At 54.6% G+C, this 19,242-nt stretch overlaps 1 protein-coding gene across 2 annotated transcripts; it reads right to left on the bottom strand.

Moving 5' to 3' along the window:
* Positions 1 to 1,906: 1,906 nt before the first annotated feature.
* ENO1 (enolase 1) lies at positions 1,907 to 16,301 on the bottom strand. Of its 2 annotated transcripts, XM_046016157.1 has the most exons (13): positions 16,170 to 16,298; positions 15,683 to 15,724; positions 13,188 to 13,281; positions 10,569 to 10,664; positions 9,163 to 9,221; positions 7,412 to 7,481; positions 6,919 to 7,052; positions 6,353 to 6,575; positions 5,076 to 5,273; positions 4,346 to 4,547; positions 3,790 to 3,898; positions 3,557 to 3,615; positions 1,907 to 2,354 (listed from the first exon to the last, which is right to left on the bottom strand). In XM_046016157.1, the coding sequence occupies exons 3-13, from the start codon at positions 13,270 to 13,272 to the stop codon at positions 2,285 to 2,287; spliced, it is 1,305 nt and encodes a 434-aa protein (XP_045872113.1). In that variant the 5' UTR covers positions 13,273 to 13,281; positions 15,683 to 15,724; positions 16,170 to 16,298; the 3' UTR covers positions 1,907 to 2,284. The 2 variants fall into 2 exon arrangements, with proteins under 2 accessions (XP_045872113.1, XP_045872121.1); XM_046016165.1 differs by lacking the exon at positions 15,683 to 15,724 and having other exon boundaries at positions 16,170 to 16,301.
* Positions 16,302 to 19,242: the final 2,941 nt, after the last annotated feature.

Genomic DNA, 19,242 nt, shown 5'->3' with positions numbered 1-19,242 from the left:
AAATTATTGCCTGTTCTCCTTGGAAAAGGTCCTCTGGTCTCCAGCTCTTCGCAGCTTAACACAGGCCCGTCAACAGCAGGCATGTGCTTCGGTCTGGCTGGGTCAGAAATCTTTGTCCCAGGGCCAGTGTTAACGCCCCGGCAGGCCTGACAGGTCCCCCAGATCTGAAAGGGATCCTACCTGCACTAACCCTTTAACCGAGGGTGATAAATGCCTTTACCTGCCACTGTTTTAAACCAGCGTTACTGAGGACATTAAACTGCCCTGAAACGTACTAATAGACTAATCACGCTGACTTGCTGCTTTCAAGGTGGAGACGCGGACACTCCAGCGAGACTGCAAGCCCCAGCTGAAGGCTTGCTTTCCCCCCAGAATCCATGTGCGGACAGAAACCAGGCATGAACACCTGCAAAGGATGGCTTTGGCTGCAGGAGTCATACACATTAGGTGGAAGCAGGACTTCGTTATGGTTATTTGGCGATCAGCTATGGTCTGAGACGCCTGTGTACGGCTGCAGAGTTGACAATGGGCCACAGTTGTGGCCCATGGACCTGACTGGAGTTCTGTTATTCAAATACTAATCTTAGTACCACCGTGAAGCTCTCCCGCAGACAGCTGAAGCCACTAGTCACTTGACTTTAAATTATCCTGGATGATCTGGATATCCAGATACCGTGGCCTCCCTGACTTAAGTGGCTGGAAAGCAGGGCCTGGGGCTCCCCGAGACATTCCACCTGTCACGCCATGATTCGCTTTTCCTGGTCACCTGCCCTTCTGACTGGCTGCTCTGTGGACTTTGGATTCTGGCCCAGCCAAGTGTCGTCGTCCCGCCCCCCCCCCCCCCCCCCCCGCCCCCCGCCAAGCTCTCAGAAGCCAATTCCTGTGATCCGTCTCTAGATCCCCTTTCCTATTGGTTCAGCTTTTTGGGTTAAATCCTGACTCATATTCAAGGAACAAGAATGACCACAAGGGGGCCTCCAGACTTGATCAAACTTCCCCGGGCGGGTGGCAAGTGGAGTTCTCCCCTCCTTGCAGCTCACTGCTGAGGCGGGGCTTTCTGTGAGGCTCATGTATGCGAGCAGCGACTTCGATCACTGTATGCGGCTTTTGAGCACTTGACATTAGTGACAATGAGAAACTGGATTGTGTAATCTGAAGAGGGTTCCCAAGACCCTCTAGACCCCTCCCACCTCCCCAGAGCTGCCTTCTAACCACCCTTTTACTTGCTTCCCCCAGGAACTGGGAAACCACATTCCAGCCCACATTCCAGGTTAGCTGCGCTCTGGCAGGCCTTCCAGTTTGGACAAGGACGGCACCCCGTGACCCAGATGCCACCACCCCAGGATCATCTGTATTTGTTCTGCCTCCCCAGACCCCACTTATGTTCAAAGATCCAACGTGCCCCCCTCTCCCTTTTCCTTCACTTGCTCTGCCCTCGACCACTGGGCCTCTCCCACCCCACCCCATTCTAAAAGGTTCTACGAAGTCATCTCTACACCCAACATGGGCTCTTACAACCCTAAGATGAAGAGCCATGGGCTCGAGGGCGCCCCGGGTGCTTCAGTTGAGGCAGTTAAGCATCTGACTCTTGGTTTTAGCTCAGGTCATGATCTCACAGGTCACGGGATTGAGCCCCACATCCCCCACATCAGCCCCACATCCCCACATCAGGGGAGTCTGCCTGAGATTCTCTCCCTCACCACCCCCCGCCCACCCCCGCCCTAAGAGATCTTACAAACAACTCATGTGCTCTACAGACTGAGCCAGGCGCCACTTGTCCCTTTTGGTGAGGACGACACAGAGCCTCCTCCTCGTACAGGCCCCGCAGCGCAGCGCACACCCGCGAGCGGCCAACACGAGCACGGACTCGGACTGGTTCGTACACATCCGCACACAGCGTTCCTAGGGGTCACTGAGGCCTTTTTATTCTGCTCACAGAACCACTGGGGATCTCCCCTGTGGACACCTCGGGATTATTGTGCAGACAGACGTGGCTCCAGACACTGGGTGGGAAGTGAGGTGAGGAAACAATGACTTGGGCCGACCTCACCACTACAGAGCTCGGGTTTCCAGCAGGGCTCCAGATGGTCGGGTCAGGCTTCTGCAGCAGCTCTAAGGACGCAGCGAGAACAGCACAGGGACGGCAGCGGGCAGTTAACTAGCAGAGGCCCCGGCCAGTCTCAGCTGGGGGCCTCCAGCAGCCCCGGGGGCAGGGGTGGGGGGGGGAGCAGAGGTCTAATGAGCCGCCTCAGGACCACAGGACCTGGGGTGCGCCGCCTGCAGCTTAGTTGGCGAGAGGGTTTCGGAAGCTTCTGCCGGCGAACTTAGCCTTGCTACCCAGTTCCTCTTCAATTCTTGGGAAGCAGGAGAGAGAGAGAGGGCGGAGGGAGAAGAGAGATCAAATGTCTGTTCCCAAGGCCCCGCAGACACATGGGCTCAGCCTCCCCTCAGTGTGGCTGCTCAGCACCAGCAGAAGAGGGAGCAGCGGCTCTCCCTGGCCCCGCACCTCCCCAGCAAGTGGGCCTTGTGTGGCTCCTTCCCCTTCCCTGCCTTCCCCGACCCTGGACAGACCAAAAGAAAAGGTCAGCGCTGCTACTTCTTGGAATGTAACACATGGACGAGCCCGTTTTGGGGGGAGCCTGTTCATAAAGCATCTGCATCCTGGCGCCCCACCCAGTGCGGAGCCGGACCAGACACAAGGGTAGGAGGCATGGGAGTCACTGAATGACTGAACCCCGGGTGCGCTCATGGTGCAGTGGTGGGGTAACAGGTTGTTTCTACGCGTTTTTCTGAGACACAGACTGAGGTACTCATAGCAGAAACCCTACGGCTGGAACGTGCTTCAAGCTCTCCAGTAGAGGAGAAAGCAGCGCAGGTGTCCACAGACAAGCCCCACAGCAAGGCCAGTGTCTGCAGCACATGGGAGATGAGTGGGGGATGGGTGGGGGATGAGTGGGGGATGGGTGGGGGATGAGTGGGGGATGGGTGGGGGATGGGTAGGGGATGGGTAGGGGACGTCCCACTAGCCTCGGTGGAAGTGGGACGGACTCATCAAGGGGACATTCCTCTTCCTGCAAGACTGGGAAAAGGAGGGACGCCTGGGTGGCTCAGTGGATTAAGCCGCTGCCTTCGGCTCAGGTCATGATCTCAGGGTCCTGGGATCGAGCCCCGCATCGGGCTCTCTGCTTGGCAGGGAGCCTGCTTCCTTCTCACTCTCTCTGCCTACCTCTCTGCCTACTTGTGATCTCTGTCAAATAAATAAATAAAATCTTTAAAAAATAAATAAATAAATAAATAAATTATCCAAAGGGTTCGGAACCTGTTCCCTCATCCACCAGGAGATGGCAGCACAGTCTGGCTCAGGCTCCAGCTTCCTGGCCATGGGCAAGGAGACTTTAATTTCGCCCAGCTCTCACCAACCCCACAATGCTCAGGCCAGTCCCCCACAGCCCTGCCCCGGGCCCGCCCCCACATCTGCACACACCCCCTAGAGCCAGGAGCTCCCAGTGGGAGGCGCGGGGGGGGGCACCCCACTGCAGGGAGGGTTCCTTTTTACCTGAGGATCTGGTTGTACTTGGCCAAGCGCTCAGATCGGCAAGGTGCCCCCGTCTTGATCTAGAATGAGAAAAGAAAGGTCACTTACACTTGCTGTAGACTTTCAATCTTCAAGAGCATTTTGGGCAGGAAGGAGGGGATGAAGGAGCACTCAGGACCCCATCTACGCCCCACCTCCCAGTACCACTTCCGGGAAGCTGAGGTCAAAGAACACTGAGTCAAGCGGCTCTTTACCTGCCCAGTGCAAAGTCCCACCACCAGATCAGCGATGAAGGTATCCTCGGTCTCCCCAGAGCGATGTGACACCATGACACCCCAGCCGTTGGACTGGGCCAGTTTGCACCTACAAGTCAGGAAACAACCCAGATGCTTGTGACGGTGGGACTCCATTCCTGGGCACAGCAGCCCCATCGGGCCCTCCGGATGCCCGGCCTCATCACCCCGGTAGGAGACCAGAAGAGCGGCCGGAGCCAGGAGCCACCACGAAGCTCTCAACTCCTGGGGACAGTAACCCTCACCTTCCTCTACACTCAGAGCCCTGAGGACCTTCTTAGCCTCTACGTCACATTTAAAAATCTGGGTTCAGCCCCCTTGAGGGGAGAGGCTTGTCTCCCCCGATAGCGCCCATGACTGACATTCTCCACGGGTCTAACCTGACCATGCAGTGTCAGAACTGGGCCACAGTCGCCCGACACCCCAGACCCCTTGGCGCCACTGCTTAGAGGCCACCAGAAGTTCAAGCTTGAACGACAGCAGCTCTGGCTGAGCGCTGACCCCCCAGTGCACTTACGCCTGGAGAGACTCGGTCACGGAGCCGATCTGGTTCACCTTCAGCAGAAGGCAGTTGCACGATTTCTCGCTCACGGCCTTGGAAATCCGCTTCGGGTTGGTCACAGTGAGATCATCCCCCACCACCTGGATGCCAGCGCTGGCAGTGAACTTCTGCCAAGCCTCCCAGTCGTCCTGGTCAAAGGGGTCTTCGATGGATACCACTGGGGAAAGGAGAGAGCCACGTCTGGTCATCGAGCCCCCACCCCGCACCCCCCAGCAACCCCACTTCCTTGCTGGGTCTCTCCCCTTGCCCCCACCAGGACAGGACCAGCCCTGCAAACACTCTGCCTGCCCACCGAAGTCACCTGCAACCCCAGCTGCTACAGATGCTGAGGGGGCCATGGCTCTGTCCAGTGCGGCCCGAGTCTCGTGCCAGCGAGAACAGAACAGCCGTGGGCTTGTCTCGGCCCCACCGTGGGCACCTTCTCCAACCCAGTGTTTCAAGACTTAAGAGACTTCTCAGCCTGGTTCTTGCTCCAGCCCGTGCTGAGTGCCCTCGGGTGAATTACTGACCCACTCTGTGCCTCAGCCCTCACCCCCGACATGGGCCAGTATAAACCGTCTCTACCCTGTGTGCTTTATGTGACGCCCAGAGTGGCGCCCGCTCTCCGCCCAGCGCGGCCCTCGGCCCAGGGGCTTGCTGGGACGGTGACGGAAGGGCCTTCCGCAGGAGGCCAGTGGGCACTCACCTGGGTAATCCTTGATGAAGGACTTGTACAGGTTGGCCAGCTCGTCGGGCGTGATGTACCTGCTGGGGTCATCGGGGGACTTGAAGTCCAGGTCATACTTGCCCGACCGGAAGAACTCCGAGGCCGCCACGTCCATGCCGATGACCACCTTGTCGGTGTAGCCGGCTTTCCCGATGGCGTTCTTCAGCAGCTCCAGAGCTAGAAGGGGAGGGTGGTGACAAGGTTGGAAGCAGGCGGGGGTGAGGAAAGGGCCCTCCGAGAGCTGCCCAATGGGAACCCTAACAGGAAGACCGGGAGGGGCCCTGGCCCCAGCCATCGCTTCCAGCATTCCAGCGCTTTTCTGCTGTGTTGAAGCAAGAAACCGCTGGTCAGGGCCCCCAGCAGACAACCCAGCGGGAAATTCTGTCTCGACTCTCAGAGGCTTTCTCGCTGACCAGTGCTCCCCGATTTAGCACCTAGGACAGCTGTGCGGCTGAGACGGTGACAGTGACCAGCTGGGTCAGCTGTCCTGGATAAGCTGAGCTGGGATCTGAGATCTGAGAGCAAGCCTGGGGGACCGCCAGCTCAGGAGGGCAGGGTGAGGGCGAGGCCCTGCCTACGGGCCCCGCTGTCCCCAGCCCAGGTACACGGTCCACCTCACTTGGCAGTGCTGCCCATACGGGAAGGGACAGACACACTCAACACCTGTATTTTTTCTTTCACTATTGGCCCTGAAGGCACAAAACTGTGGCTGAACTCTCCTTTCCTTCTACAACAAACACCTCAGCCAGGAGCCCTTGTCCCGACTCTGTTGGACTGAACTCTTCCATTTAACCCGTGTCTGAGGACTCCAAGCAAAACGGCTCCGTGGAAGCGTTCCTGTGGGGGAATGAGCTGGGGGGTGCCGGTCGCAGGCCGGACAGACGCATCTCCTAACACAGAGCAGACTGCATTGAGGTGATCCAAGAACGGGAAAGACACGGGGCGCCCGGGTGGCTCAGTCACTGCGGCATCTGACTTTGGCTCAGGTCACACGATCCTGGAGGTCCTGGGATGGAGCCCAAAGTTGGGCTCCCTGCTCCGTGGAAGTCTACTTGGCCTCCCCTCTCTGCCCCTCCCTCCCCAGCTCAGGCTCTTCCTCTCTTTCAAATAAACCCATAAAATCTTAAGTTCCGTGTTAGCTTGGACAGCCCTCCCCAGAACTCGACATGCGGGATTTGGCGAGTGTCAGCTACGGCACAGCAGCTGAGAGGGCCAAGCTGCAGAACACGGGGACCCCCCCCACCCCGAGACTTTACCTTCTTTGTTCTCCAGGATGTTAGGCGCAAACCCGCCTTCATCCCCCACGTTGGTGGCGTCCTTCCCGTATTTCTCCTTGATGACATTCTTCAGGTTGTGGTAGACCTCGGCCCCGATGCGCATGGCCTCCTGGAAGCTGGCCGCGCCCACGGGCAGGATCATGAACTCCTGCATGGCCAGCTTGTTGCCGGCGTGGGAGCCGCCGTTGATGACATTGAAAGCCTGGGGAGAGACAGAGACAAACACGGCCATCTGGCCCCCGAGAGTCCCACCAGCGGGCCACGTGCGACTCTGGAATGCTCGCTGGGTCCCCCTCGGGAAGGGCAGCGATCACCACTGAGGATGGGCTGCTGCCTCAGTGCACACACGACCCAACAAGGCCAGGAGTTTCATCCCCTTGTCTACAGTAAGAGACATGGGGTACCGGGAGGTCAAGTCCCCTGCTCTGGCATTTCTAGCAAGTGGTAGGGGTCCACGGCCGGGACAGTCACAGGTGGAGGAGACCAAGAGGAGGGAGGTCTCAGGTGCCCACAACTCCTCACTCGGGAGGCTCCAAGCCACTCACCGGAACTGGCAGGATGACTTCAGCATTGCCCGCCAAGTCGGCAATGTGGCGGTACAGGGGCACCCCCTTCTCGACGGCCCCCGCCTTGCAGACAGCCAGGGACACCCCCAGAATGGCGTTCGCACCAAATTTAGCTGTAACAGAACAGTCAGATGGGAGGATTTCTCAATCACGGCCCCGACACCAGAGCACCTTCCTGTCCTGATGGCACCTGCTCCCCGTGTTCCACCCAGAAACGCTCCATGGGGACTGACCTGCTTTCTCCCGCTACGGGAAAGCCCTTCTTTGGTCTAGAGAACTCTGGCAAATTCCACAGACTGCGTGACTTACTCTAAAGCACAGGCCTCTTTTGGGTAACCCTACGTAAATGCTGCTGTTGCGGGCTATTGCTCCTGAGGTTTAAAAACGTGATTTATTCGGGGGGGGCAAGGGGCCCCCAAAACCGAGAGCCAGGTGTCCACGCGGCCAGCACGCGCCACCCCCAGCAACTCACACTTGTTTTCTGTTCCGTCCATCTCAATCATCAGCCTGTCAATCTTCTCCTGCTCCACGACGTTCACTTTCTGCGGGGAGGAGAAGAGGTCAGTCTCTTGGGGTGTGGGGCGTGCTGTCACTTTCCCCATAGGACCTTGGGGCTCCCGTGAGGGGACCCAGGTAACTCTGAACCTGTGAAGTCCGAATCACTTGTCTGGCAGGCCCAAAAAAGGGGGGCGGGGGAGGAATCGAGAGAAATGGGAGACGCAACATTGCGCGTCCTTGCTCTCTTGGCATTCCTCTGAGCTCCAGGGAGCAGACCATGAAATGCAGAAGGTAGGTCCCAGCGTCACAGGGTGAGTCCTCCCCGGGGGGTGCAAAGTCCCATCACAGCTAGGACAGAACTGCCGGGTACATGCGAAGAGAGGCAGTGCCACACCGGAGTGTGACTCGGGGGATGATAAAGTAAACAATTCCATTCGTGCACACGAGCCGCGCTCCTCAAAGGTTAGGTGACATGGCCACCGGTCCCCGCTATTCTCAGTGACAGCACCCCTCGTCACCTCACGGCAGACAGGACTCTGGCATGTCGTCCCGAATCTGAGCAAAATGCTTGACGACTGCTCGAAAGGCGTATTTCTAGTCAAGTAATGAAGTTTAAGCCAGCAGGGCTCCATGACGGGCATGGTACCTACAAACCCAGTAAAACCCCCCAAGCCCCCAAAATGGGTGTCTTGAAAACCCGCTCTAAGAAATTCACTGAAAGTCAGCATTACTTTAAAACCTTCACACCTGATTGTAACAATGTATTACTGTATTTGTAACGTTTTATGTATAAAGACTAAAAAAATAGAAAAGGAAACCCTGCAGAACCCCACCATGCCCCATTAGTAATTTGACGCCTTTAGCTTTTTTGACAAAGTGCGTTTGGCCAAAGTGAGCCATCACCCTAGCATGATGGCTTGAGGCAAACTTTCTCATGAGTTTGACTGAAGAACGGTTTCCCCCAAGGGAAGAAAAATATTCAGGAAAGCCCTGCTCACTGCGTTAGTCATGCCAGGTAAGGGCACCTAGGCACAGAGCACAGGGTGCGGGGAGGGGCCCAGGAGGCTGGTTCGCAGCACCTGGGCCCACAGAGCAGCAACGAGAAACCGTCTGGGACCAATTACTGAAGGTGAGCACGCCAGGGAGCGACCACAGAGGCACCCATCTGCCGCTGGTGTATAGGAGGAATTCGGTGGGGAGGGGCGGGGGGGCCCACATCTAAAAACAGATGGGAGGCTGGGGCTTTGGGCCGTCTGGTCCCCCTCCCCATTTCACCTACAGCAGCTCAACTTTTCTCTAAGCTTACTCTCCCAGTTAAGATTTTATTTAAAAAAAAAAAAAAAAAAAAAAAGGCGCCAGTAGAAATACAGTAAATAATTCCACAGTTCATGAAGAACAGTCAGGTCACCATGGATACCATGCTCAACGCCCAAGAGTCGCTCTTAACATTTGGATCTGAACACCCCCAAGGTCAAGAGAGTTGGAGGGGAAAATCAAGGCCATGAGACGGTCTCCCGTGGCTCTGTTCCAATTCCATTCGCGGTTAGATGTGGACACACAGGTAGGGGGTGGATTAGAAAGGGTGAGATCATTCTCATGCACGACAGGGAATCCGACCGGCTTCTTTAGCTCTCAGAATGAGCTCTTCCATAACCAGGAAAGCCCACTGGTCTGGGAGACGCTCTGAAGGCATTAATACATTAGTTATTGGGAGGCAGGTCCTACCTTGCTAATCAGGGCAGGTGCAATAGTTTTATTGATGTGCTCAACAGCCTTTGAGACACCTAGAAGAACAATCATATCAAATTACCAACATTAACGAAAAACAGGCTTGAGCAGCAGTTGAGTGAACCACCAATGTTGTTGACCCAAATATCCAGAAGCCCGCCCAGAAGACCTTAAATGGGACCGCTTCCAAATCCCCGTTTCTCTGTCCCCCCAGAATCGGGGTACTTTCTGGCCCAGTCTGAGTGCTCTTACCTAGGACCCCCAAGGATTAGAGCCACACACAGAGCAACCATCTCAAAACGTCTGACAGGGCGTTAGTTGGCAAGACCATGCACTGGGGACACCAGCCATAAAACTACAGATGTCCAATGTATTACCTGTGTGCACAAGGCTGGTGCCAGGAACTCATTAATATACTTAACAGGTCTGGAGACACCTGACCAGTAGAGATTGACGGAGAAGGAAAAAAAGACAGACTCAGAAGAGAACAGGCTGTGAAGGACAGGAGTGAGAGAGAGAGAGAGAGAGACAGGAAGGCGGGGGAGTCATGGGACCCGGAATTCACCCTCCTGACAGTCCAGGGGAGGAACAACCCAGCTGTAGACCAGCACCCACCTGGGGCCATGGGGAGGGGGAACCCAGGGGAAAGGGCCTTCCTGTGGCACCATCCTGGGATCGCTAGCCTCAGGCTTCCCCAGGCTCACTTCGTCACTGCCCCTCATCTGCAGTCTTTCCAGACTTTTCCCCTATCATCGTTCTCCTCTGAAAATGTAATACGGGAGATACACTGTCCATCCATACTAGCCTTTTGGAGGGCCATAAATCACGGTAAAATCAGAGGATATTTTTGCCTCCCCCAAGAACCAATTTCCACCCCTGGGTCCATACTTCCTCTGCTGAGAACACACGGTCTGGCCCCACCTGCTTTTCTGTAATTTGGCCACCTAGATTCTGTCCACAGAGAGGCGAGCATTGCAAAACCTGTAACAGTCCATCTGCACAGTGCCCAGCAGAGGCTGGCCTGGCCAGACTGGTATCTCTGTGAATTCATCACCAGAAAGTTCGAACTAGCGGGACTGATCTGTCGGTGAGCCACAGGCTAGAACTTTCAGATACTCCCGAGATGACGCCCTGGGAGACTGGGAGCGTGGCAGGGCTCCTCAGTTAGTATTAGTTAACACTCTCCTTACCCTGAAGTTTTCTAGATGGGAGAGAAACCACGAGAGAAGCAAGGTTAAAACTCGTGCCCCTGAGATTATGGGTTTAAGAAGGCTGGACCGGCTTCGACACCATAGGCCGAATGAGATGTTGCCCTTGAACGCATGGCACGTGGAGTGGGCCACAGGCCTGGAAGGGGCACGCAACCACGCTCCACAGGGACGGGCCAGGGGTCCGACTCTTACCTTTCCCCATGTAGCGGGTCTTGTCATTGTCCCGGAGCTCGAGGGCCTCGTAGATACCAGTGGATGCACCACTGGGCACGGCAGCCCTGAAGAGACCTGGATGTCGAGGGCGGGCGGGGAGGAGAGTTGCGATTGAGAAACACAGTTCAGCCCTTGCCCGAGTCCCGCCCCCCAGCAGATGTCATCTCTTAGGAAACGTGGCCACTTCCTTCCACCAACTGGAGATTCGGATACTCCGTCTCCCCTGCCTTTCACGCTGGTACCAGCCCCTAGCGCCAACCATTAAGGCAAACTGGTGGGTTTCTCTAGTTTAAAGAGAAAGTTTTCATGCAGAGCTTCTCAAACACTAATGCGCACACAGATCACCGGGCCATCTTGGGGCGAACCTAAGATGCAGGTTCTGAAACGGGAGGTCGAAGACTGCGTCTGCACCTCCAGCGAGCTCCCGGCTGGGGCCCTGCAGCTGGCCTGGCGCCCACCCCCAGCCGCATCGCCCAATGCGAGGACTATGCAAGCTACCTAAGTGATTGCAGTCTTTCAGGGCAATTACCTGAAAGACTAAAATCTTAGATCACTTAGATGCAAGGAAACGTACATCTAAGCCACCTAAGTGATCTAAGATTTCCCAGTAGCTACGCTGAAGTAAGGGAAACTCATTTCATATGCTGTTGAACCAAATACATCCAAGAGACTATCATTTCAAATTATGTCATTAATGACATTACAAGCTACAGAAAAGAACACAGAAAATCAAGGTATGAATGTAGTAACACGGGAACACGAGGAAGGGCTGCCCTATGCAGCCTCGCAGACACAGAACCAGCCATCGGGCCAGACCCGTATCCTGGGCATCGACGTGGCTGAACTTGGCCTCCAAGATCAGTGTCAGGAAAGGTACTACATGATCTGGTTACAAGGGCATTCAGGTTCAGGGAGCAGGAAATGAAGGCAGCCTCCAGACTACTTGAAACTGTAGGTCATTTCCCGTCTGAGGCAGGAGAAGGCACATGAACAAAGAGGGGAAAAAACCACCAGAGATGTGAATCAAACGATCAGTTACTACGCCTGTGTGCGCGCAGCAGGGTGCGGGGCGTCTGGACACAGGCACCGACGGGGTGAGGAAGGGAGGAAAGCCAGTGCCCCCGTGAACTGTGGACTCTGGGTGATGATGCATCAGGGCAGGTCTGACCAGGACAAACGTCCCGCTCTAGTGGCAGAAGCTGAGCCTGTGTGGGGAGGGGAGATGTGTGCTCTGTCCCTTCTGTTCAATTCCGCTGTGAGCCTGAAACTGCTCTAAGAAGTAAATTGGGGGAAAAAAAAAGGGATGAGAGGCTCTGAACAAATCCTTGATTTCTTGTTTTTGAAAAGCACCAAGAGAAACATGACAGAGTTCCATTCCTTTAAACTTCCAAAAAATATTAACTTTGATCATTTTAAAGCGTTTCAAGGGAAATGCCCCCTTCCCAACAATCTTCTAGTATCTTGTCTTTTTTCCACCGTTGGTTAAGGTCCATTACTTGCCAAATGGAAAGTTCCACCCTCTGACTAAGCTAGCCAATCTCGTAAGAAGGAAGGGAATTCCCAGCATCCTCTGAGAACGCAGGGTCCTGGCCACGAAGCACATGCTCGAAGCTACCCTGCTCCCAGGGCACCCACCACAGTGAGTAAGCCCGGGCAGAACGCTGCAGGCTTCACTCAGTGATGCCTGGACTCGGGGGACCTTCTTTTCCTGGGTAAGGGGGGAGGAGAGGACCGGAAGGGAAGGGCCGCGCTTTCCACAGTGACTCAGCTCTGACTGGCAGGTCTGTGTGCTCAGCGCCAGTGCAATTCTGCCTGAAGCTTCTTTTCCTACCTCACCAGCCAGGTCCGTTTAGACAACAGCTGACATGTTGCTGGAGGTTAACACAAGGGGAGAGCTTTTAAGAGTCCCCATTTTATTTACTTCTTTTTTTGTTTCACGTGGGCCAACCCCCTCCTGGGGGACTTAAAGCCATGGAGAAAACAAGGGCCTCTGGTGCCCCAACACCCACTTGTAAGAAGGATTCCCAATCCTTGGTTTAGTAACAACCTCTAGGGGCACCTGGGGGCCCACGGTCCTGGGATCAAGCCCTGCATCAGGCTCCCTGCTCAGGGGCTCCCACTCTCGCTGTCAAATAAATAGAATCTTTAAAAAAAAAAAAAAAAAAAAAAAAAAAAAAAAAAAAAAAAAAAAAAGACTTCTGGAGACAAAAATGAGAAGGTTTTGCATCTACCTGCACTCCCCTCTCCTTTCCTTTTCAAGAGATAAAGCACCATCCCACCTCACCAGATCTGCTTGTTTGTTCAGGGCAAGCTGTGAAGCCAACTAGTGATGGGCCCTTTTAGGGACGAGGTGTCACCTTACTTCCTGACCTCACTGACCTGAGAGCCAAGCAGTCTTGTTTGAAATGCCAAAGAGCAGCAGGACAAGGACCCCATGCCTGGCAGCCCTCCCACCTCCTCCGGGTCAGGAACCACAACCCACCAGCATGTGCGCCTCAGAAGGAAAGGCTTTTACAACAGACCTTTCCTGGCCCAAGGCTCTGTCGTTTTAGAACAATGGACTGAGGCAGAGAGATGCAGAAACAAAGGTGCACGTACCTTTGGAAGTGTAGAGGTCGACCTCAACGGTGGGATTCCCACGAGAGTCGAAGATCTCTCTGGCGTGGATCTTGAGAATAGACATGGTGACTTTCTGTGGGGAAACACAGTTCATATCTCCCAACAATCATAATGCAGTCTTGGATCATTCATTCAAAGAATCCCTTCTAAAGATTCCTGGACTAGAAAGAATTTACACCAGATACACATGGGATGCAAGAATGCTGCCAAGAGTCGGGAAAGCCTGCTGGGCCCAGCTCTGCAGGGCCTCGAATCCCACTAGCCCAGCGCTTGTCCCGCTAAGTAAGGAAAGACTGGTCATGGGTGCCAGGGAGAACCAAAAACAGCTGGTAAGATTAATGTGCTGTTGGCATGCAGAATGGCTAGAATTGAGGCAGTCTGAAGCGGGTTATTGTCAATAGTTCCCAACGAGGGTTGGCAGGGGAATGGAAAAGGACCAAGGGGACATGAAGGTCACAAGCAAACTCATCCAGGACAGAAACTCCCAAGAGGATCCAAGGAAGAAAATCTGGTTTGAAGTGGAATGGCGAATTCATAGCTGGGACATGGTTTGTACACTGTGGTCTCTGCTACTGCCAATTTCTGGGCCTTTCACATTGCACAGTACTTGGGTCTTTAGCAAGAGAGCACACACCAAAAATAACATCTAATTAGTATTTCAAATAGACATTTCACCCATTCAAAAAAAGAATTATGAAATGTCATTATTTGAAACTACAAAAGATTCTATGCTTGAATGCTAAGATACTCTAAAAGGCATTCTTTGAAAGCCCCTCAAAAAAAAACGGGGGGGGGGGAGATTTGCAGCTACGAAGGGCAAATACCAAGTTCTCAAAGAAAGCCCTTTCTCACCACCCCTCCCCCACAGTGGCTTCCAAGGAAGAAATAATTCATGTAAGATTGAAAGTGGCCCAGCGGAATTGGTTTAGTGCTCAGAGCCATTATCTAGCTGGGCTCCTCTCCAGTATCTTGTCTGGAATGTTCTGAAGTAGCAAATAGCATCTTTCTTTTTTATAAGTTTCAAAATTAGACAATGAAGTCACTTCTGAGGCTTTGCAGTCTATGTAACAATGGAGTTTTATTCATTAGCCAGTAAAAAAGTATCTAGTTTTTATTTACTATCTTACAAAAAGGCAAAGTTGTTTAAATGTATTTTTTTAGTTTTAAGATTTTAGTTAACTTGAGTTTTTTGACAAATTATACACTGTGTATGATCGCCACCACCCCAAAGAGTCCCCTTCAGGCCCTTTGCAGTCAATCTCCCCTCATCCCCAGGCCACCAATGACTGGCTTTGTTAAGTTTTAGATATACTTTTATTTTCATTTTAAGATTTTATTTGACAGAGACACACACACACACACACACACACACACACACAGCGAGAGAGAACACAAGCAGGGGGAGTGGGAGAGGGAAAGCAGGCTTCCGGCCCAGCAGGGAGCCCCACGTGGGGCTCAATCCCAGGACCCTGAGATCACGACCTGAGCCCAATCAGACGCTTAAGGCCTGAGCCACGCAGGCACCCCTAGATGCCCTTTCAAGCACATCTTTATTACATCACGCCCTCATGCTATCCTCAGATGCCGTTTTTAAATTTCAGTTGACATTAAGACAAAGTGATTTATTTCAGGGTGTTAAAACAAAATTGAACTTATCTTTAAACCTGACAAAAAAAAACTATTCCTGAAGTCATTAAGGTTCAGCAAGCAAGGCCGGCAAGGAGGGCTGGCCTGACCAGGAGTGTTCACAGCTAATCTCCCTGGACTGAACCCCGGACCAGGGGCGGCAACCTGTGGACGGGGCAGTCGGGGCCTACGTGTCTCCCCCGCCGTGTCCCCCACCAGCCACACCGCGCAAAGGAAGACCACATTGCACGACAAACAACGAACAGGAAGTTTTCTTAAAATACGTCCTTTTAATGTGAGCTCGGGGGCCGACTGCCGATGGCCAGGCCGGGGAACCAGAGCAGCTCCGGCCTGACCTAGGCGAGGTCGCGGGGACGGCTTTCCCAGTAGGGAAGCGGCTCGGCCGCAGTCTCAAGAACAAGCACCCTCTGCGGTTCCATTCACTAGCCAGCCGCCCGACCCGAGGCCGAGGGCCACCAGCGGGGCGCAGGGGCTGCTGGTGGGGGGAGGGGATCGCGGCTTCTGGGCCTCTCTCCCGTCCCTAGCCCTCCTCCATTTTAGGGAAGGCAGGCCTGGCTCTAGCGAGCACCCGGGGTGCGGCCCGTATCTCCTTAAGACCTTGTACCTTCCCCGCCCGCTGCACGGAAGGCCCGCACGTCCCACTCCCGAGCTCCCAGCAGCGCGGCGATCCCGCTAAGTCCGTAATCCCGGGCTAATCAGCTCCTGCCCCTCCGGCGGAGCACGGCTCGCACGTGCCGACCCGCCCCTTCCACGTCCCCGTCCCCCCCTCAAGGGCAGGTCCCCGCAGGCCTGGGCGGCGGCCCGGCATGCCTTCCCCGGGTCCCTACCTGGCCGCCGGATAGCGCTGCTCGGGAAAGAAGCAGAAGACGCTGCAGAAACCGAGGACGAGCGTTAAGACGGAAGGTCTAGCAGCTCCGGGGACCCTAAGCTCGTCTCCCGCCCACCTGTCCCGACTTCCTGCCCAGATCCCCGAGAGCCCGCCCACTTCCCGCCCCCCGCCCGCCTCCGGAGCGCTGCCTCGCCATTGGCCCGGCGCGCCGTCACTCGGGCCCTCGCCTCCCGGGAAGGGGTGGGACTGCGGCGACCGCCGCGGCCGGGAGGGGGGAGCGGCGACCCGGGGACGCGGAGAGGAGCGGGGGTGGGGAGTCCCGACTACCCCGCGGCTCTGTGGGGGTGGGGGCGGGTCCCTGCCCCGACGCCCTCCGTTCCCGCCCCCGGCCGGGACTCCGGGCCGAGCCGGGTCCGTGGCGCCGGGGCCCCGGGGAGGGGCGGGGTGGTGCGGCCGGCATGAGGGTTCGGGGCTCCGTCACGTACTCCGAGTCCCGCACGCACGCGGCGTCGCTCCGGTGCCTCACGTCCGGCCCACGACCTTGCCGACGACCTTCGCGGCCCGCCCCTCCCGGCCTGCCCCGCCCCTCAGTGCGGCGCGGAAGACCCCGTCGGCCTCGAAACGTTGGCGGCTGCGCGCCTCGATCCCGCTCACGGGCCGGGGCTGCAGCGGCACCGTGGGGCCGCGTGTCGGGGGCCACGTGCGCTCCTCCGCGCCTGCGCGCTCTGCTCCTGGCCGCTCCTCCCGCCCGCCCGCCAGGGTGACCCGGTCTTTTTGTCCTTGTGCATAGGCCAGACAATAGGTATCGGCCCCCGGTGGCCGAAAAGGAAGTTCACTTTCCTTCAATTAGAACTGATGCTTTTTGAGCGCTTCCTACGTGCCAGGCACTTTTTCACATGCATCCCCAGTGCTAATTCGGCCTCTAGCTTCTAACGTTGCACGTGGTGTTTGGGACTGGAATTTCACACAGACCTGGGTATTCCACGGTGGTCTGGCAAATGAAAACAGGAAAGGTTGGGTGCGGAGATTTCACCTTGCTGATCAAGGAAGAGCTGCTACCCCTTTAAAATGAGTTCTGCAGCTCAATCCCCCTTCCAAGGAAGGGCTTTCTGTTATCATCGCTACTTTTGTATTTGCCAGCATTCACCTTGGTCTGTAAATCTGAGGGCTAAAGTAATATCATGTATCTCCGTATTTTCTGCATCGCCTTACAGAGAGAGATTAAAATGTGCATTGGAATTTAATTATTATTTCTCCCGGTCAGCTGCAAAGCCGCTTTTCTTGCTTCACTCCTAACATTTTTATGCCCTGAGCTACTGAGTTAGGTTTCCAAGGCACTGGGTAAAGGTGAGGGCCAATTGAGTCCACAGAATTTTGTTTCCTATTGGCTATGAAGCAAGAACTTTCGGATTAAAGCAACAAGGAAGTTGTAAAATGTTTCCTAAAGAATTATGTGAATTTTGCAGAGTTTCTGATACTGCCAGCCACACACGGATGTTGCAGACTGCTTAAAAACCAACATCCCAGCCCCATGACTCAGCAGCTAAATCAGCTTCTAAGCTTTGTAACTCTGAGGAAATCAGACACTTAGAGCTCCTGTTCAGAGCAATCCTAGGGTGTGGCCCTCAAAGGGCTCCGAAACAATCTCTTTTCCATTAACATGGTTAGAGAGATAAAGAAGAAAGATGCGGCTCCCTGGCCAGACCCGGTGAATCTAGCAGGAAATCAAATGCAGAACCTGGTCTCAGCTGTTGTTGCAACATTCTTGGAGGCCACAGCATAGTGACCTGAACCAGCACTTCAACCTCAAGTTGTAGCTCAGATGTTAATGATTCGTAGAGATGCCCTCAAATCTTTCCCCAAATCCACAGCCTGCCAAATGCCCTCCCTGTCTTCACAGCTCCTGAGGCGTTGTTAGCAGGCCATGGAGCTCGCCTTGTCTGCTGCCCAGTGCAGGGGAGTTTACCTCGTTACAAGGATTTAGTTCTTTATCACCAACAGGATGCTTGGGAAGCAATTTTTGCAGTGGCATATCCAAAGCCCTCACCTTCCTGGCGGGCAGGGAGAGGTACGAGTGTCCAGGGCTGTTTCAGAAAACCGTGCACATGTAGTTCCTGGAAGACATTTGCTGACACCAGGATTGAGGGAAGGTGAACCACAGCAGCCTATGACCTACCTGGGTTACTGATTCTATCTGTGGCCCATATATGCACTCTGGTTGGAAACTGCTGGCCGGCTGAAAAAGGGACATAGCTCTTTGAGAAGGCGAGTCTCTAGCCAGACAGGGAACTTCAGTGTTGGACGAGGGGCATACGGGCGGTAAGAGATCAGAGGAGAGTGGTGGCCATCAGTGAATGAATGGCCTTTCCTTGTAACAGACTGTGAGGCTTTTTGTGTTTATTGCAAAATATTTCGTGTATTTTTTGCAAAGTATTTCGCTTTTTGTGTTTATTACAAAGTATTTCGCATATACCAAAAACCACATAAAGTTATCTGGTGTAAATAATAATAATTTAGGGGTGCCTGGGTGGCTCAGTAGATTAAACGTCTGCCTTCCGCTCAGGTCATGGTCTCAGGGTCCTGGGATGGAGCCCCGCGTCTTGTTCCCTGCTCAGCAGGAAACCTGCTTCTCCTTCTCCCACTCCCCCTGCTTGTGTTCCCTCTCTCGCTGTGTCTCTCTGTCAAATAAATAAATAAAATCTTAAAAAATAAAAAAAAGGGAAATTCCACTCTTTCCTTGCAATTTTTTGCTAGAAATTTGATGGATTCTCAACTTATCACCCTTTTCTGGTTCTTCACAAAGAAAACCGCAGGTCCCTCTACCTTTACGGTGGCTTGGAGGCTTTGAGCTTCTACCTTTATGGCGGCTTTTGAGCTTTGAGGGCATGTCCTAGGGCATGCCTCCTCTGCCTTCTTCAGAGTTGACTTCACAAAGTCAGCAGGAGGAAGGAAGGATTGGGCAAGACTTGGATTTAGGAAGACGGAGCACAGTGTGGTTTTTAAACAGTCTCTGCTAGGAGGGAACTTATCTAGGGGTACGCAGAGGGGAGGAATAAGGACGAGGGGGGATAAAGATTTTAAAAACCCAGGGAAGTTTGGGAAGCAAGGAGCAGGCCCCTCGAGCAGAGCTCCCCTTGGAGGAGCTCTCAAAGGAGAGCACATGGGGCGTGAAGGCTTGGTGTGAAAGAGCCAGACAGAACCTCCGGGCCCCAGCTCCTTTATCTCTGAAATCGGTGTGATCATTCCAACCTCAGGCTGCCAGGAACTGTAACAGCTCAAGGTAATTCTTATCCGTGTGGAAATCGTCTCTCAAAGCCGGAGGGAAGACAGGCGGGTCGAGGATAGCGCTGAGCGTCCGTGACAGGTTCCTGGGGCACTATTCTTTTTATCCCTGTCTGTTCCCACCCTCTTTTACTCCCAGTTCTTAAGGTTGTCCCTGGAAGGGAGGCCCAGGCAGCTGTGGCCTTGGAGGCCAAAAACCCTGTTGGTGTGGCCAGCGCAGAGGGCTCCTGGCTGTCAGGCAGGCCGGTGGCTTTTCTAGAGGCGAGGGGTGCAGAG

This window comes from Meles meles, chromosome 1 (assembly GCF_922984935.1).
Source record: "Meles meles chromosome 1, mMelMel3.1 paternal haplotype, whole genome shotgun sequence".
Lineage (NCBI taxonomy): Eukaryota > Metazoa > Chordata > Mammalia > Carnivora > Mustelidae > Meles > Meles meles.
The sequence above is the reverse complement of the archived record's forward strand: the minus strand, read 5'-3'. Positions and strand labels throughout refer to the sequence as shown.

Excerpts from the sequence above, each read along its gene's own strand:
- ENO1 (XM_046016165.1), bottom strand. The coding sequence starts at position 13,272 with ATGTCTATTCTCAAGATCCACGCCAGAGAGATCTTCGACTCTCGTGGG. Across the intron at positions 6,576-6,918 it reads AAGTCATCCTGCCAGTTCCG|GCTTTCAATGTCATCAACGG; the intron begins GTGAGTGGCTTG and ends GTCTCTCCCCAG. Across the intron at positions 5,274-6,352 it reads CATCCTGGAGAACAAAGAAG|CTCTGGAGCTGCTGAAGAAC; the intron begins GTAAAGTCTCGG and ends CTCCCCTTCTAG.